The sequence below is a fragment of the Globicephala melas genome, chromosome 14 (assembly GCF_963455315.2).
Source record: "Globicephala melas chromosome 14, mGloMel1.2, whole genome shotgun sequence".
Taxonomy (NCBI): Eukaryota; Metazoa; Chordata; class Mammalia; order Artiodactyla; family Delphinidae; genus Globicephala; species Globicephala melas.
The window spans coordinates 13777287-13795420 of NC_083327.1; the positions used below are offsets into that span (position 1 = coordinate 13777287).

The 18134-nt window shown below is 33.7% G+C and overlaps 1 protein-coding gene across 4 annotated transcripts in view; it reads right to left on the bottom strand.

The window, feature by feature from the left end:
* Positions 1 to 18134, bottom strand: part of PHIP (pleckstrin homology domain interacting protein) — a 126934-nt gene that overhangs the window by 24369 nt on the left and 84431 nt on the right. For all 4 annotated transcript variants that reach the window (XM_060283974.2, XM_060283973.2, XM_060283975.2 and 1 more), the window contains exons 22-30: positions 15605 to 15681; positions 12766 to 12997; positions 8397 to 8516; positions 6831 to 6938; positions 6135 to 6259; positions 5922 to 6004; positions 2862 to 2973; positions 2621 to 2682; positions 47 to 202 (exon numbers count right to left, since the gene is read on the bottom strand). In XM_060283974.2, the coding sequence (XP_060139957.1) occupies positions 47 to 202; positions 2621 to 2682; positions 2862 to 2973; positions 5922 to 6004; positions 6135 to 6259; positions 6831 to 6938; positions 8397 to 8516; positions 12766 to 12997; positions 15605 to 15681 (1075 nt within the window). The remainder of the gene's footprint in view (positions 1 to 46; positions 203 to 2620; positions 2683 to 2861; positions 2974 to 5921; positions 6005 to 6134; positions 6260 to 6830; positions 6939 to 8396; positions 8517 to 12765; positions 12998 to 15604; positions 15682 to 18134) is intronic.

Below are 18134 nucleotides of genomic sequence, written 5' to 3' on the forward strand. Positions count from 1 at the left end.
TTCTGGCAACATCTTCTATCTATATTCATGTGTTACTATTATTTACCTAGTGTCATCAACTGGTTTATTCCTGTAACAATTCTTTCACATTCTTCATCCCTGGGATTGGAACCCCATTCACCATCAAGAGGCTTATAAATCAATGATCTGCATTCAACATCAGTTAAAGGAACACTGGTACCTAGTTCTTCAGGAAATACAGCTGAAATACAAAGAAAGAAAGCAGATTTAGTGAAAATATGTGGTAATTTACTAATATTTAGGTTACCTTTAGAAATCAGAGTTAATATTGTTATAAAGTATAATTTTGTAAATGGTAAGTATATTCTTTATTTTCATTAAAGGAAAGTATGTTTCAAGGGTCAATAAAATTTATTCTTTAAAACATTAATTTCATAATTCTCTAGATAAGCATATAATTACTTCTCCAAAATTATACCTGACAACTTGCTCTATTATCAGTTACAGGTGAAGGAGAAAGTATTCCTATAAAATGATGCAAATTTAAAAGTTTTCTGAATCATTTCATAATGTATAATCTCCATGTTTACTTTGATAAAACACACAGGTGAAACTGAGCAAAAGTGGTATTCTTTCAGAAATGCTTCAATCAAAGGCTCAGTTTTTTAAAATGTGGGAACAGAGAGAATTATGAATACTGACAGATGATTCTTACACTTTTTGCTCTTAAATGATGAAGGTATGCTTTCTGCATGCCTGAATCTTTAACAGAATCATTAGGGGGTCGTGGTGACATAAAATCTACAAATCTGCCAAGCAATTTTTTCTTTGAACTAGACTTCATGAGAGAAACATTTTGAAATATGCTATTATTTGTTTACAAAATTTCTCCTCCTCCCAAAATGTAATTAAACTCTATAAGTGCCTATGTACGTGTATCCAAATAGAACAAAAACAACAAAAATCACCCCCTCCACATAGCAATATATTCAGGTAGGAGACAAGTAGTATATTACTGTCACTAATTCATTTCAAGAAATACCCCAGGCATTACAACATCGATTAGCTTCATTTCTCTCATATTCACAATAGTCTGATGTGACTTCAAATTCAAACCTTCACAAAGGAGAGAACTAAAACCAGACGAAAAGCCATGTAACACATTTACAAGTTGATTAAGATATTTTAAACAGCTCTAATTTAGCAATGAGATGAAAAAGACATTATTGGTATTGGTATCTCAAAGTGATAATTTCTAGAAAGTACTAGTTTTGAACAAAATCAGCATGACCATTTTCTCATTTCTAAGATTTACCAGACTGGGCTTAGTTTTCCCACATTGTCTTTTCTCTGCTTTTTTAGAATACAATAACTAGTGAGGAACTCCATTTATAAATGACTATTTCTACTATGTTACAAGTCAGGCTTTTTTTCTTTTTGTTTTTTAAAATCTTTATTCTTACATGATAGTAAAAGTAACATACTATTAAAAAAATCAAACAATACAGAATAATGTAAAAGATAATTTGTGGAAGTCCTCATATCCCCACGCTTTATAAATGACCACTATTAATAATCTGGTATATATCCTTTTAAACCTTTTTAGGCATATACAATTGTGTGTGTTGTATTTTTTTAAAACTGAAACAAACATGGACAATGAAATAGAAAGAAAATGCAATCTCCAGGCTTCAGCCACATTGGTCTTTTCTCAGTTCCAGGAAGATGTCATATTCACTGCCTAAGGCTAACTCCCAAATCCTAAGGCAATGCATCAGGCCATATGCAAGATGATGGTTATTATTATTAATTATAATTACCTACTCATTGAACCCTTACATGTGTCAGGCTCTATAGTAAGTACTTTACACATATGATATCATTTAATCCTAATAGCAGCCCTATAAGGAAAGTATTAGTTTACATAGTTTCAAAAGCTGAATCCTAAGAATCTGGAGTTTTGAGATTTAAAGGAACTTGTCAAGATGGCATAGATAAAAGACAGCAGAGCTAGGATAGGAATCTAAGTCTTACTCAAAAGCCTGAACTCTAAGTATTACACTGTATTCTATGTATTCTGCTTGGAGTTACAAAAATATCTTTGATCCCAAGTGCTCATCTTCTAGAACAGCGGTCCCCAAACTTTTCGGCACCAGGGACCAGTTTCATAGAAGACAATTTTTCCACGGACGGGAGGTGGGGTTGGGGGGTTGGGGGGGGACTGGGATATGGCTCAGGCAGTGATGCGAGCGATGGGGAGCGGCAGATTAAGCTTTGGTCCTCGCCCGCCACTCACCTCCTGCTGTGCGGCCCGGTTCCTAACAGGCCACGGACCAGTAGCGGTCCGCTGCCCGGGGGTTGGGGACCCCTGTTCTAGAGTGAATAATAATTAACAAATCAGTATCATATTTTGCTGTAATTAATTTCAACCTTCCCTGTTAAATTACAAATTCCAAGTGGGCAAGGATTATGTCTAATTTTTTCACTGTTATGCCTCCCCTACCTCCAGGGTCAATAATAGGTAATAAATATTTGTGGAATGAATACTTTCTACTTGGTCTTCATTAAGAACTCTTTGTAGTTGCAAGTTAGCAAATCAGATTTTTATTTAAGAAACTAATTCCATAATACAGATGCAAAAAGCTTAACATACACTTACCATTGTTAGGTATAAGCTCCATATCCCAAGGACTCATCTTTTCTGTATCTCCATTGTCCCAGCTTAAAGGAAGGAAAACCTTTATATTAAAAAATCTAAATATTGCATTGCAATTTTAATAAAATCACCTTGTAAAAATAATTACTTCAGTGTTTAAAAGTAGTATCTTTATCATTTTATTAATAGGCGGGGAAAACATTCAAAACAAGTTAGGCTGAACAAAAATACAATACTTCCTTACCAAACATTATAACACTGAAACAAACTATCAGGGTACTCAGGCTGAAGAGGTTCCTGGCTTTCAATTGTTCCAAACCACCAGGCATCATCTATGACTGATCTGAAACGGTCACCTGGACAAGAATAAAAGCCATCTCATTACTCTGAAATGAAACACTGCTGTTGTTACTCCTCTTTCCTTTAAGATACTTAAATTGCCTGTATGATTTTAAAAGACCTACGAAAAATGACCTACACACTCCAAAATAAATAAGTAAATATATAAAATCAGCAATACTGAGGGAAAAAGTTATTTAATAAGCACACCTGAAGTGTGACTGACTTTTCAGCACCATTTTTCACATTTTATTATGGTAAGGAGAAATTCACCCTTATCTTAAACATTTTTATCAATCTAGCACATCATTAGGACTATGCACAAATTTTTCTTTCAAATAAAACCACAGATAATTTCTTCCCCCAAAATATTTATAGTCTATCTTGAATTCTTACTTTCTGTAGGGAAGTTCCTCTAACCAACAATTAAGAGTCCAGCCTAAAAACAAACCAAACAACAACAATCCAACCTGCTTTCCTTTGACTCAATCACCCTTAAGTTACTAACACTTATCTGTACACTCACTTTCCCTTTCCTATAGAAACAAATAAAAAAGAAACGAAAACAACTAATCTTTGTAATAGTTTTGATCCAAGACTGGTTGAATCTGTGGAGACAGAACCCATGGATACGGAGGGCCAACTATATAGCATAAAATGTATTTAAAAAAAGAAAAGAAATTTAATGACAGAAAGCTGGAGTCAGGCTAAATTAACAGAACACAACTGCATGTTGTTGAGTTATATATATGTGTATATATATACTCTGAGTGGGTATGCACTGGGATCAAATTTAGATTCAAATTCAAGCATTCTAACGGCCAATGTTAAGAGGGAAACATGATCTATTACTAGACTAAGAGTAATTGCTCCTCAGATGCATATTAGTGACACTACCCTTAGTGAGAAGCTAATACATAATTTAATAAACAGCATTACTGACACCTCCGACACCTTACAGTAAACATAATAATGAGTTTCATGAAGCTATTTCTTACAATCCTATTGTACCTAGACTGATGACAATACGCTGAAGAGGAAGAACTGGATAATGTGTGCCTGACCACAATGAACGATACTGCAGGCTAATGACAATAAAGTTAAGCAAGGAATAGAGTCTACCAGAGCAAGCCTTAAACATACCTGAGGACAAGCTGAAGTAATTATTATTGATGTAATTTTAAATGGCAGTTGGTAGATACATGTAAATATCTTCAGAAATAGAAGACTAACTAGTATTAACTTTAGAAGAAATAGTAATCTATAAATTTAGGGGAGAAAAATGATAAGATCCAAATGATAACATTCTGATGTACATCCATTTGAAATATCTCTCTGATTTGTCCAATACTTGCCGTATTTCTTTGCTTAGATTGTCAGTGCATTTCTAGAATGTTCTCCTGGACTCTGACTGCTAATATTTGTTCCGCCAATTTATTGGCGGATGCGTGTCCTCAAAAATAACAGATGAAATTGATCTTATCAACTAACACATGTAAATAATTTAAAAAATCATATGTACCAAAGGCTTACATCTAAAACCAAGAAGAACTTTTAACTCTTTCTTCTTGAATTTACTTACGGTTTTCTAAATACTGAGTATATAGCTATTTCTTCACTCATCAATTTTAGACATTAAGTATTGGTCTCTCTCCATATAATTGTATATAAAGGGTATGTGCATTTAATTTAATTTAATTTAATTCAGTTTTCCTCTGTCATGACTACACTGTATAAATATTGTTTGCTAATGAGCCAAATAGCACACAATTCCTTTCCTATATAATTTTGTATAACTGCTTCATTTTCTTATGGTTGCTTTTCTCTGAATTTATGATTATGTCTTCCCACATTCTCTAATAGCTCAAACTATAAAACACTCTTCAATATATAATTTCCCACAAAGTCAAACATCTTATACAATTTATCCAATTTCACTTTTTTTTCCCTGATGATTTCACTCTTAGAGGACAATGTTTTCTGGACTGTTTGTTTTACAGACTTGCTAAACAGATGCTATCCTGAGACTTCTGTTGACTGTTATTTGGGAATTCCTTTTGTTGCTTTCCTGTTCTGAATTTCCTGTCTCCTGCAGAGATTCCGTGTCTTTTTCTTTTCTCCCTTATTTGATGGAACACATCTTTCAAAGCTTCCAGAAAAACGGTACATGCGATGTAAATTTTTTTCTGTAACTTGCATGTCCCTAATTTTAATGACTTGCATTTCCATAATTTTTCTTTTTACAGCACACATGTAAATCTCTACGTTTACCAAGACCAAACAAGAGACAACAAATCACCACACAAAGGCCTTCCAATGGCACTGGAAGAGGGATGAAATGCCACGTCAACTGATGTGCTTTTTCAAACCAAATAAGCCATAGGGGCACCAGAGTCTACTCCAAGATGACACAGTGGTCCTGTCTGAAATTTTTAAAAGGAATACTCTAGAAAATAGCACATCCATCTGAACATAAATTAATGCACCTTAAATGCCTGGAGACTTCTAAGGATTTTAGAAGTTTTTCTGAGTCTTGATTACAATATTAGCTTTAATTTTAACAGAGTTAACCAATAAAAGAAAAATGTCAGTTCAGTTTTAGTCCCAGTCCAAATTATTAAACATTTTGAACTGGAAGACTACTTTTGCTTCAAGTTTGAATTCTGTCATTAATTCCTTTGGATAAGAATTTAATTCAGCACATAAAACAGCAGAAGGAATAGCTATAAACAATCTTATACATAGTTAAGAAATATAAGAGAGAAAATGTCTGGAATTTCAGCATCACCTAAATTAGAAGTATTTTCATTCTTAAAAATAAATAAATTCCTGACACAATATCTTACTTTCTTATTAACATCCCTGCAAATGGCAATATTTCTGATTATCTTTACCTAAATTATGAAAAATAGTAAGTCACTTATTAGATAAAGCAAACATTACAGCTTCTAAATAAATTACCCACCTATATTCCACCGCCTATATTTTGCATCGTCAAATTGTTGTCTCAAGACTAGGAAATCTATAACATCAGGCATATCATGGTACCTAAGTACAAACAGAAACACACTGATTAGGTCATATACTTACAAATATCTAAAAGGCATTCAAATTTATCTGGATCTTGAAAAATAATCTACAATACTAAGAAACTATTGCCTCTTTCAACAGTCCTTACTTCATGGTAAATGATCCACCGGTCAGTTTACCAGTATCAGGATCCAGAAAAGCAAGTTTAAGGCAGCAAAGGGTAGGCAATCCCACTTCATACTTTATGCCAACTATTTTCATCAGTTCTTGTTCCTGAGGAAGATACAGAAAATAAGAAACCATCTTCACAAAATAAACTGCTAAACATAATAAAAAAAGTTATCCATTTTAATATTGATCTAGGTGATTACTCTGTATGTATATGTAAAAATCCACTGAGCTGTGTACTTATCGGTGTACTTTATAGTATGCAAGTTATATGTCAATTTAAAAAAGAGAAAACAAAAGAAAGAGAAAAAAGAAAAAAGGAAAACTTTATCGAAATAAGAGTTTTCTAACACAGTTCCAAGGACATGGAAATAATTTTAAACTACTGCTGATAAACCTAGAAATACTTCCAAATTTACAAAGATGAAGTTTGCCTTAGATGTTAATGTTGTCCAGTTCTCACCATAATTACATTTTATTCCCAATTTATAAACTACTGGAATATATAAATTCAATCTTATGTTTCTTTAGAAATTAAACACCTTCTACTCCCCAGATTGTTCCAATTAGAAAAGGTATCTTCATGATACAGTTTCTTATAGTGAAAACAGTAACACTCAATACAATTTCCTCTATAATCGCATCTTTTTGGACTATTAAATTATAAACACCATACCCGTAGTTCCATTTTATGCCATGGCTGTTTTTTGGGATTGATACTATAAATTTTATTTTTCCGGGCCATTTCAACATACGCTTCATGTCCTTGTCGGAAATAATAAACCTAAAAAGTAAATAAAATCACAATTTTAAAACTTGTATGTGTTTCCTTTGACGCAAGATGCACGGTATCAGCTGAAACTGCAGAGGGAATTTAATGTCCCTTAAACTAAAAAAAATTCTAGTATTTTGATTTTTTTTTTTCCCTTCTTTTCCTCAAGCTGTCCTACTGTCACTTAATCATAACCATAGTGTTCTAAATAACATTAAGAGGTTAGGATAAGCAGTTATTTTTTGGCTTTTTGGTTTCACCATTTTATTTTTGGATTCAAAATAAGTTAATTTATGTTGCATAATAAAGTAAGTTGTAACTAGGGGTCATGTTTAGTTGATTATTCACCTACTTTTATAGCAAGCAGTTTGTACAAATGCAGGAAACTTTAAAATGAAAAATATATTTTCATATATATTTTCACATATATTTTGTCATTATAAAGAGAGCAAGGCATATATTTATCCTCATTTATGGAGGTCAAATTTAAGTGACTCCTGACTACCACGCTGGAGAACTGGTACGTGAATACAGCAGTCTGACCCCAAGTGTTCTTCCCATGACACTTCCCACGATAAATAGTTGAGCTTGTTAAAAAATGCTGCTGGAATTTCAAAAAATGCTATTAAGTTCTTAGCAATATTTTGCGATACCCATTAGCTTATACACATTCATTCTATTCATTAATATCATTATTGCTCCAGCTGCCTGGAACTTTAGAGTTATTTATTACTCTTGCATTAAAAAGGTTTTGTTTTCCTTTTTTTTTTAAAACTGTCAACTGCCACCTGTCACTTTCTACTGTTAGTGTGCTCTGCTAAAGAAGCCTCTATTTTAACTCCTAACTTATTACTATGAATCTACTGAACACCAGATAACCCTGCCTCTTAACATTTACGCATAAAACAAGGAGACATGAACTCCTGAGTGGAAAAGTTTGGTCTAATCTTACATTTTCATTTCAAATTCACAAGAACATAGTCCAAAATGATGGCCAACCACCATATTTTCTTAAAAATGAAATGATATTTCGAATATAATAGATTTTAAGATCTAAGGAACATATTATGAACATTATAGTTATTTAAATAAAATACTTCTATGAAATAAAATTAAAAATAAAGGGCTGAATTTTATTTTTCCTTTACCATATGAATATATTTTAGGAAAAAGAAAACTGGCCATAAAATCCTCTTATTAAAAAATACGTATTAGCTTTTAAAATGTCAACAAAACCTCTATTCTCTTACAATATTTAATTTGCTATTGCAATTTTTACAGTAGCCTCAAAAAAGATTATCAGTAAAGCTTTCCTCCTAATTTTCCTTTTTCCATATACAGCTACAAATATGTAAAATGAGATACTTTATAAAACTGCTGCAATTTTCTGGAGTTCTGTTTCAAGAGCTATAAAAAGTATTTAAAGTTACTTGAATGAAACAAAGGTATTTTTTAAAAGCTAAAAAATACCTCATCACCCATTTGTGGCACAAATGGACATCTTCGGGGGAGAGTATCTGTAATCCATGTTGAAGGTAACCATTCTTCTAATGTCAAACCATTTTCCGTTAGTTCTCCCACAGCCAATCTCTAAGTGTAAAACAATATAAAGTAATATTATCATGAAAGCATTAATCTATCAATCTGCCCTTTAAAATAACTACAAAGGTAGTTTGAAAAATAAAAGGGGAAGGGATCTTTGTACAAAAATGTGTATTAAGTATTAATAAGCTTACTCTGGGAAGATGGCAGCAGTGGCAGTATAGTTATATTCGATTTCTCCAAATCACTCCATAAAAAAAGAACTAGATAAACCAAAGCTCTACAGACAATATTCAAAACAAAACTAGGTGACAAGATATTCCCATAAACACCAAAGTATAAGCTCTGTCTCCTTTCTTTCCTCTCAAAATTCTAGCAGTTTCATCAACACTCCATGTAACAGACTGAAGCATATTCGATATTTTATTTTAAAAAATCCTAGTCATAAGCGTGTTAGTAAGAACTAACTAAGATATTCTCATATGGGCTGAGCAGTGCCAAGATACAGAAGGCTAACTGCTTCCATGGGCTGGGCATTATACTTCCCCATAGCCCAAGAACATTCCTTTACTCCTTTTAAAGTAGCCATTTCACACACAAGCTTCTAAAAAAATTTTTTTTTTTTCAAACAGAATGCTGTCAAGCCAGGTTTCTTACTTTTGTGAATAGGCCTTTGCGAAAAATTTAAAATTTTCCAGTCACCTACAGGTGGCCATCATAGCCTGGATATTGTTACCTTAGACTTTGGAAAAATGGACTTTGAGCTGAAACCTAACATATGTAAGTAGAGACAGAAACTTCATGCAGCTGATTAAAAATGTTTTGGTTCAGTGTTTGTAAACTAAGATTTCTAAATTTTATTCTCTTGCGTTTGTTTAAAAAAAAAAAAGGTGGTTATAAGGTAGTTATCACTGTGAGTTAATGAAAGTTCATGAAAAGGAAAAAGGTCATAATGGGTGTCGAGAACACCATCTGCAGCAGGTATGCTATAGTTGCTACTTAATACTCATTTTCCTATTAACTCTCCTTCCTATTAACCACCTTTGTATTTCTCAGTTAAGCACATCAGGAGAACTCTCTCTGGAGAGTAAGGGAGGAGTAAAGGACTTTGGCATTTACTATACGTGAGATGGATCCATTGGAGAATTTTAGGCAGAAGAGTGATAGGATCTGACATATTTTAAAAGGATCACTCTGGATGCATCACAGCAGGCATCTGCAAATTATGGCCCATGGTCCAAGTCCAGCCCACTATCTTCTTTTATAAATCAAATTTTACTAGAACAAAGCCATACCCATTCGTTTATGTATTGTCTGGGGCTGCTTTTAGGCTACAATGGTGGAGTAGCTGGCCCTCTACAGAAAAAGTTTGTTGATCCCTGCTTTAGAAAACAGAGGCTAGGGGGATGAGGGTAAAAGCAGGAAGAGAGATGGAAAGCTACTGCAGTAATACAAGTGAGAGTTCACCGTAGCTGACACTAGCATGATAGCAAAAGTGGTGAAAACAGTCAAGTGCTGAATGTATTTAGAAGACAGAGCCATGATAATAATTCCCTGATGGACTGAATGTGGAATGAGAGAAAAAGGAGAATTACAGGGTTTTGGTGTAAACAACTGGAGTTGTCACTGCTGAGATGAGGAAGGCTGAAGTGCAGCATGTTAGAGGGGAAAGCTTAGAAAATAAATTTTGCTATGTGTTAGATTTGAGATGTTAAGCCACATGACATGTGAACAGTTATTTTATCTACATGTAGTTACTGAGTAGCCACTACTGTTATGCACTGAGCACATCACAGAGTGAGATCCACAGATCATATCAGTCTTACATATGATGAGGTGTTCAGTTAAAGTGCTTGAAAAAGGTTTCCTTTGACTTAGTAAAAAAGGAAAAAAGGTAGGAAAAGTCTAAAAATTACTTATTCCAGCCTCAATATGAACTATTAATACACTAAGGCAAGCATTTCTTCCCAGAATGTCGATTAGGATAGCTAACAACTCTTACCTGAAGCCAGGTAAGTTGGATATTAAATAGAAGTAATCATATTTATAACTGTAAGACTGTGGCATAGACAAGAATCATTATGATAAACATTATGACAATTCCTCAACAATTCTTGGGGGACCTAGAAGTTTGGTTAAAGTAGATTTCTGTCAGTTAGTACTTACAACCACTTAGGGGATAAAATGCATTGACATGTCTCTAAATTTCCAGCCTCATGAATTGCGATTTCTTTAATTTTGGAGATACAGGTAACTGATTTATTTCCTTTCTATCCATGGATATTCTTCTAGGCCCATCTAAAATCTTATTTCTTCTGGAAAGCTTATGTGAAACTCTAAGATAAGATGGCCCCATTTGGTTTCTGAGTTATTATCTATAAAATTACTTTGCCAATCAAACATATTTTATCATGTGATATTTATTCCATTTTTTGGGGGGGGGGCGGGATTCAAATAACTTGTTAGTCACACATTGTTTCTGGAGCAAGTACTACGTCTTACACTTCTTTTTATCCACTGTATTGCTTTATAAACTGCAGGCACTAGATAAAAATTCATCGCTCTGATTTCCAGAGCTCCTAACAGCATAAGGGATATATGTCAGATAATATCTGAGATAACTTTACTGTATCTCTCGGGAATTCTATTTTTTAATAAGCATTTTCTATATTTGCCTAACTGGGTTGTTTCTTCTTTTTTTTTGCTTAATTCAAACAATCATATGGAAAATATTTTCATTTTTTTCATAGACGCAATAAATATCAACTAATTAATGATGTCTCAGTTACTTTTCAGCCCTACAACTCTATGCGTAAGAAGGGAAATATTGTGTTTACTTGAGATAAGACGACTAAGGAATAAGAACAATTCTATCTACTGTTAGATTCACTGATAGGCTGACAACAAACCATGTGAACAAAAACCAAATTACAGGGAGTAGCCTGTAACATCCTAACCTTATGCTTTTTAAAATCTGTCCCACATAAATTTAGTGGCAGACAGACCCTGGGGTAATACTTTAAGCAAAACAGTGAAATGAAAATATGCCAAACAGTAACAGTGGATCCAAATGTAGCATGTGTGAAGGAGCCTGAGGTATTAGTTTATGGATAATCATCAAATAAAAGGGGACCAGGTGAAGTAAACTGCACTCCTGGGATAAAAGAATTATGTGAGGCAGCACTGCAAACCTCAAAAGTTCATCAAAACTGTCGAGATGAAAAAAAAGTTTACCTCATTAGCCAGGTACATGACTAAATCGGTTTTACCTGTCTACTATGTAAAGTAATAGGTCAGCCTACATTTATCATCACTGACAAGGAAGAAGAGAAATATTGTGGCTAATGTGTGGTACTCTCTTTGGTAAATATCCCCTAGACAAAGGCAAAGGAGGTGACAAAAAGGATAGTAGGCTGAGGAATGCAGATTAAAGTAATCCATAATTATAAAGCTGAAACAAACAAGTGCTCAATGGATGCAGATAAAATAAACACTTAAGACAGAAGTAGTCCTAAAATTTTTCAAAGCTCTCTAAAGATAAAGACCCTACTGTCTCCCTAGTATAGTATTTAATTCTACAGATAACAACTTCTATTTGATTCTAAAAATGGCAGAGGTTTTAAAAAAATCTCCATTTGTTTAACCAAATGTGCCTCGAATTTATAATCTTCTGGGGAATACAAAACGTGTCCCTTGTATTTCATTTACTTTAGAGCAAAATTTAAACAGTTCTTGTTTTTAAAGAATTCCGACTCCGTAACAGCTAACAGATATTATTCCCATAACATTCATCTCTTGCTTTTTCTGATCTGTCTCAAAGTACCCAGACTAAAGACGTAGTAATCAAACCAGTACTACTGACCTAAGGACTAGTGATGGCTCACATGCTCTGTAAATTAATGAAGGCTTGTTACCACAGCAGTATGCAGTAACAGTTAGTAAGGATGGTTGAAAAGTAAAGGCAATTAAAAGACTAATAAACTGTGTGTTTTGTAGCATTATTTTTTTCACATAAATAAACAAATCCCACTGAAGTCTCAAGAAAAATATCTGCTCATGTTATACGATTAAGTGCTCAATATTTACAATATGGTAATTCTACAAGTAAATACTCTCACATGCTAAACATTTAAAAACCTGAGGAAACTAAAGAGATCTTAATATATTTTATTTTACTACTGCGTACTTCTGAGTTTTTTCTATTGCTCTTACACCTGAAAAATGTTTATGTTCATCAGCTGCACTTTTAAAATGCGTGCTTTGTTTTTATAGAAAACATATATATATATAAATCAACCTTTTGTTTTCTTTCTTTGGGCTTCTTTTTCTTTGGTGATACTGGTCCATCTTTTTCTTCATTTACTTTCTTTCTTTCCTTTTTAATCTGTTTTTGCTTCTGTTTTTCAGATTCTTCTTCTTCATCTGAACTGCTTTCTGCTTTCTTGGTTTTATGCTTAGGAATTTTCTTTGGTGGCTGCAGATTAATTCCTGCATCTGCTGTCCAGTCAGAATAATCACTGGAGTAGTCACTAGAAGGAAAGAAAAGATTTAAAAAATACACAGACAAGATACACTTTTAAGACTTTGTTGTATGAAAACGTAAAGAAAGATCATCATAAAAAGTAATGACAGAACAGTACATACTAAATGAACTAAAAATATTTCCTAACTTTCAACTCATCTTCTAAATAGTTTCTTAGAAGTCTGTAGGCTTAATTTACTTAAGTATCTCCAAAAATTTTTAAGATAAATAAGGTCGTAGTGCTAGTTAAACAATGAACTTAAGTACCTTCTATGATTTTAGCAAACATACAGATTTCTGAGTGCTGCACGTGTTCAAAATATTGTGGAGTATACAAAAATGAGGAGCACAGCATCACTTTCCTCAATTCTAGCAACAACAGAAAGATAGCCCTAGATAGCACAGGAGGTACTGTCACTGAGGAAGAAGCATAGGGATTCCTTTTTGAGGGGAGGTGGGCCCCCTGACACGGGAACGCCCATGGTAGAGCCCTGATGCCTTCATGGTAGCTAGATACCGAACTGACAGGGCCAGAAGTCCTCCTACCCAGCGGGAAGACTGATCCTGCCAACTTCGCACGGCATCTCCAGTGTACACCCTAAGTGTATCTTATGCCTCAAAGCAAAGTAAGATTCAGAAAAATACAGGCCTAATATTTTATGTATCACTACCAATCGTGTTTGCCATTGGCTGTATCTCACTGGAAACTCAAGCTTTCTTTTCAGTTCACCTTCAACAGACCTAAGTTTTACTAAACTGATGTTGCAAAAATAAAGAATCCAATTATGTTATCTTCTGTTTTAATTTTAGTACATGAGAATATTTCATTACTTGATTTTATAGTTTTATAAATGTAATTACCTTAATGGAATCTAAATTATACTGTGTTAAAATCAATAATCAGGTTGCCTAGATTTACTGATGTATATCCTCACTCCTCTAAACATATTGCTGATAACACTGAAGGCATATTTTTCTGGAGTTTTATTCTACTACCTTGTCCCTCTGGTCCAAGTGTCCTTTATGGGTAATTTACCCATTATCTCCCTAAGAATAATCATCACAGATAAGAATCAAATAATTAAGGTGTTTTCTAGTATGATTTCATGACTTCATTTTAAAACTTAAAATGATTTTGAAGAACTTAAATAAAAAATATTTCTGACACTACTCTGGATATGTGGGAACACATCTGCAGGGCAAATAGCCACCTAGGCTATCCTCAACTTAGGAGCATTTATTTACTCTAACCCCAGCCATGGTCACTGTAAATGGCACTCGCCAAATACTCACTGTTGTTACTCTCTGGAGCACTCAGCTCTTACAGAAAATCTGCTGCCACCAGCACGGACTACAAACCCCAGAGGTCTATGTACTTTACAACAATTTCGCCAACTGCTGAAGCCAACACTGCTTTTTCAAAACAAGAACCTCTATGTTGTTTCATGGTTTGAGATACAGGCATACCTTGTTTTTACTGTGCTTCATAGACACTGTGTTTTTTACAAATTGAAGGTTTGTGGCAACTCTGTGGCAACAAATCTATCGGTGCCACTTTCCCAATAGTATTATTTTCAGATTAATGCTGTTTTTAAATGTTTAATTATTTTATTTAGACGTAATGCCACTGCACACCTAACAGACTACAGTATAGTGTAAACATAACTTTTATATGCACTGGGAAAACAAAAATTCACATGACTTGCTTTACTGCAATATTCTCTTCATTGTGGTGGTCTGGAGTCAAACCTGAGATATCACCAATGTATGCCTATACTCTATTTCCACTGCTGAGCCAAAAGAAAGTGAGCTTTTCTTCTACTGTCTTCTTTCAAATACAGAAAACCACCAGACATAACAATGAACACTTGCATATCATTACTGGGAGCAACTACTGTGGAAATAGGGAAGTCCATGACAAAAAGAGGTAAAGAATTCTTAAATACAGGCTCTTGGTTTCTTTGGCAATGTTAAGAGCTAGTTCTGCCAGGGAATAACTATCAGGGGCTAAACATAATTACCATTCCCAAAGGCTCTACTTCTTGCTACTGAGACCTCGCCAAGGTCACCCAAGGCCATTAAGCCCTGTAACAATGTGAATCACCAGTAAGTAGAAGGAGCTGAAGGAATTCTCGCTTACGTGATCAAATGGGGTGGGAACAACAGGAATAAGGGAAAGTTTATTCTCATTGCTGGAAGAAAATATTATTAGCATTCAACAAATTCCATTAAAAAAAAGTTAACTCTACAAAATCTCATTACTTTCATAATTTAATGCATAAATATTTCTCAAAGCCAGTAATGAAGCAAGCTTGTGGTTCAGTATTACAAATATAACAGCATTCAGAAGATAAAATATCAACTAAGAAAAAGTTAAAAGCATCATTTTGTAGATCCAGTTACAATATCCAAAAATTTTTTTCTACTAGCGAAAACATGTCAAAGGAAATCTACATTTTGGACAACTACAAAAAAACTCTGAAGAAAGATCAACTTTAAAACCAAAGGGACTCTGAAATATGTTTCTGATAGAAAAGAATTTAACATTAAGAATCAAGGCAGCTTTCTAAAGAATTTACATTACATTTGGAAGAATAAAAATTCATTAAATTACCTAGAACTGCCATCACTATGCCATGCTCTCTCTTCCTCTTCGGACGTTCCACCACTGACAGCAACAACTTCACCTTCCTAAGAGATAGTTAATACATATTTTATTGTATAGCTTTACAGAATAACATTCTATGATTACAGAAAATATCAGTGATATCTAACAGTATGAATCATATTAGGATATTTATATTAAAACCTGATTTAAGTTAGTTGTAAAACACAGGGCTCATATTTCTATACAAAAATTATTGAATGTATCCAAATATTAAGTGTATCCAAAGATAAAATACTTACTAATACTGGATTCAGAGCAATCTCTTGGGTGGATTAACATTTTTTAAAAAAGCCTCATAACACATCTTCTAGACTGGGTGATACCAAATTAATATTTGATATCAACTTTACTTCTTGGGCTTTTTTTAAAATTTAAGTTTTCTTTTTCTATAGATGCATTGAGAAACTTAAATTCAGGAACTTTTATGTTTTTATTATTATTATTAAAATAGCTTTATCATATAAAAAAAGGATATTCCAACTCAGGTATTATTTTATACAAATGGAGAGGATTAAAAACTACCCAAACACTCTGATTTCTCTTTAGTAAATATTCACTGGTTAACACAGGATACTACCTGTGAAGCCATTTTCTTTATAAAAATTGGTTTTTTTTGGGGGGGGGGCACAAAATTTTGCTCCAATAAAAATACCAGCTCACATTAATTAAGCTTTTAGTATATGTCAGAAACTGTTCTAAGCACTTTGTATGTATCATCCCATTTGATCTAGACAAACAGTGCTGGTGATAAGAATCAGTCATTTAAATAAAAGAAACTAAAGCTTAAACAGGCTAAGAAATTTACTCAAGGCAGAACAATTAATAAGCAGCAAAGCCTATTTTGAACTCATGTCATTTTACTTCAAAGGTTAGATCCCACTCTACACAAGAACGGTTCAGTGTTACTAACTGCTGGGCACATCCAGATCATTTTTCACAAGGATAATGAAATGTATTTTTTTACTAATTAAATGTTATATCTTGGGGAGAAATTTTTTCCTGTTTTGATGGCTTAAAAATGAAGAATGTATTACATAACTATTCCACAGGGCTTTGAAAACTAGGCAAATATGAAAAGATCAAAATCCAGAGTAAATTTTATTTAGCAAATTTAATCTTTGCTCAATATAACTGAAAAAAAAATCTAAACAAGTGATCTGATTATTCCCACTCTTAGTATATTACTTCTTTAAAGGGGGAGAACAGAAACATAATTCTACATTCCAAATACAAAATAAAAAGGTACTATATGGAAGTACAAATTATTTGAACCAAAAACCCAGGATTCTTTCTTTTTTTTTTTTTTTTTTGCAGTACGCGGGCCTCTCACTGTTGTGGCCTCTCCCGTTGCAGAGCACAGGCTCCGGACGCGCAGGCTCAGCGGCCATGGCTCATGGGCCTAGCCGCTCCGCGGCATGTGGGATCTTCCCGGACCGGGGCACGAACCCATGTCCCCTGCATCAGCAGGCGGACTCTCAACCACTGCGCCACCAAGGAAGCCCGGATTCTTTCATTTTTAACTAATATATTGTGCCAAAGGTGATATTCTTTTCTTATTATTCTCCTCTACAAATTTAAGGCATAAACAAATTAGTTTTGAAGACAAATCAAAGAATTAGTAGAATTTTCTTACGTAACAGACGTACCTGGAAATACATTTTGAGCTGAATTAATATTTTTAAAATTTTATAGAAACTTAATATTTAAAAGAGTAATATTATAAATCTTTCAAAAATAAATATTTTATAATGCAAATAGATAGCACACATATATTTTACATTCTGTGGCATATCTAAATTGTTATGTGTCAAGTTTATATAATGAGTATATTTTATCTTTTTTTGCCAGATTGAATATATCGTTTTGTTCTGGCCATACAAGGATCTGAAAACACTGGAGACTTACTTTTAAATTATGGTTAGAATACTCTCGATTTGTGCTAATATTGCCCTGTCCATAGAGGATATATGTGGAGAATCCCCACACGTGTCTAACACTGCAAAACGTAACATGACTTCAAAAATGTGTAGCTGTCAACATCTCAGATCATAGAGTCTCTGACTTAACTGTGAGTGAAGGGGTAATAGGGAGAGTGCGACAGGGGAAGGAAGACCATTGTAATTGCTAAATAAGACTGATCTGTGACTGCAAATGGATTCCCTTCGCTGAAAGAATATATAATTTAGTAGGGACAATGATATTTATGGAAATAATTATACATAAGGAATATTTTAAAAATTTACATTGAGAAAGCTATAAATTGGTACAGAGATTAAAAACTAACCAAAATTGTCAAATGTCTATTGATCAGTTATAGTTACAGACTAGAGCTTCATGGTACCATTTCAAAAACTTGGTTTTGGAGTGAAAGGAACGTGCGTTTAATCCCTGCTCTACCATTTAATAGTTAGGTAAATGTGTAATCTAAACATCTTTGAACTTCAGAGCCCTCAAAATGGGAATAATTAATTCACAT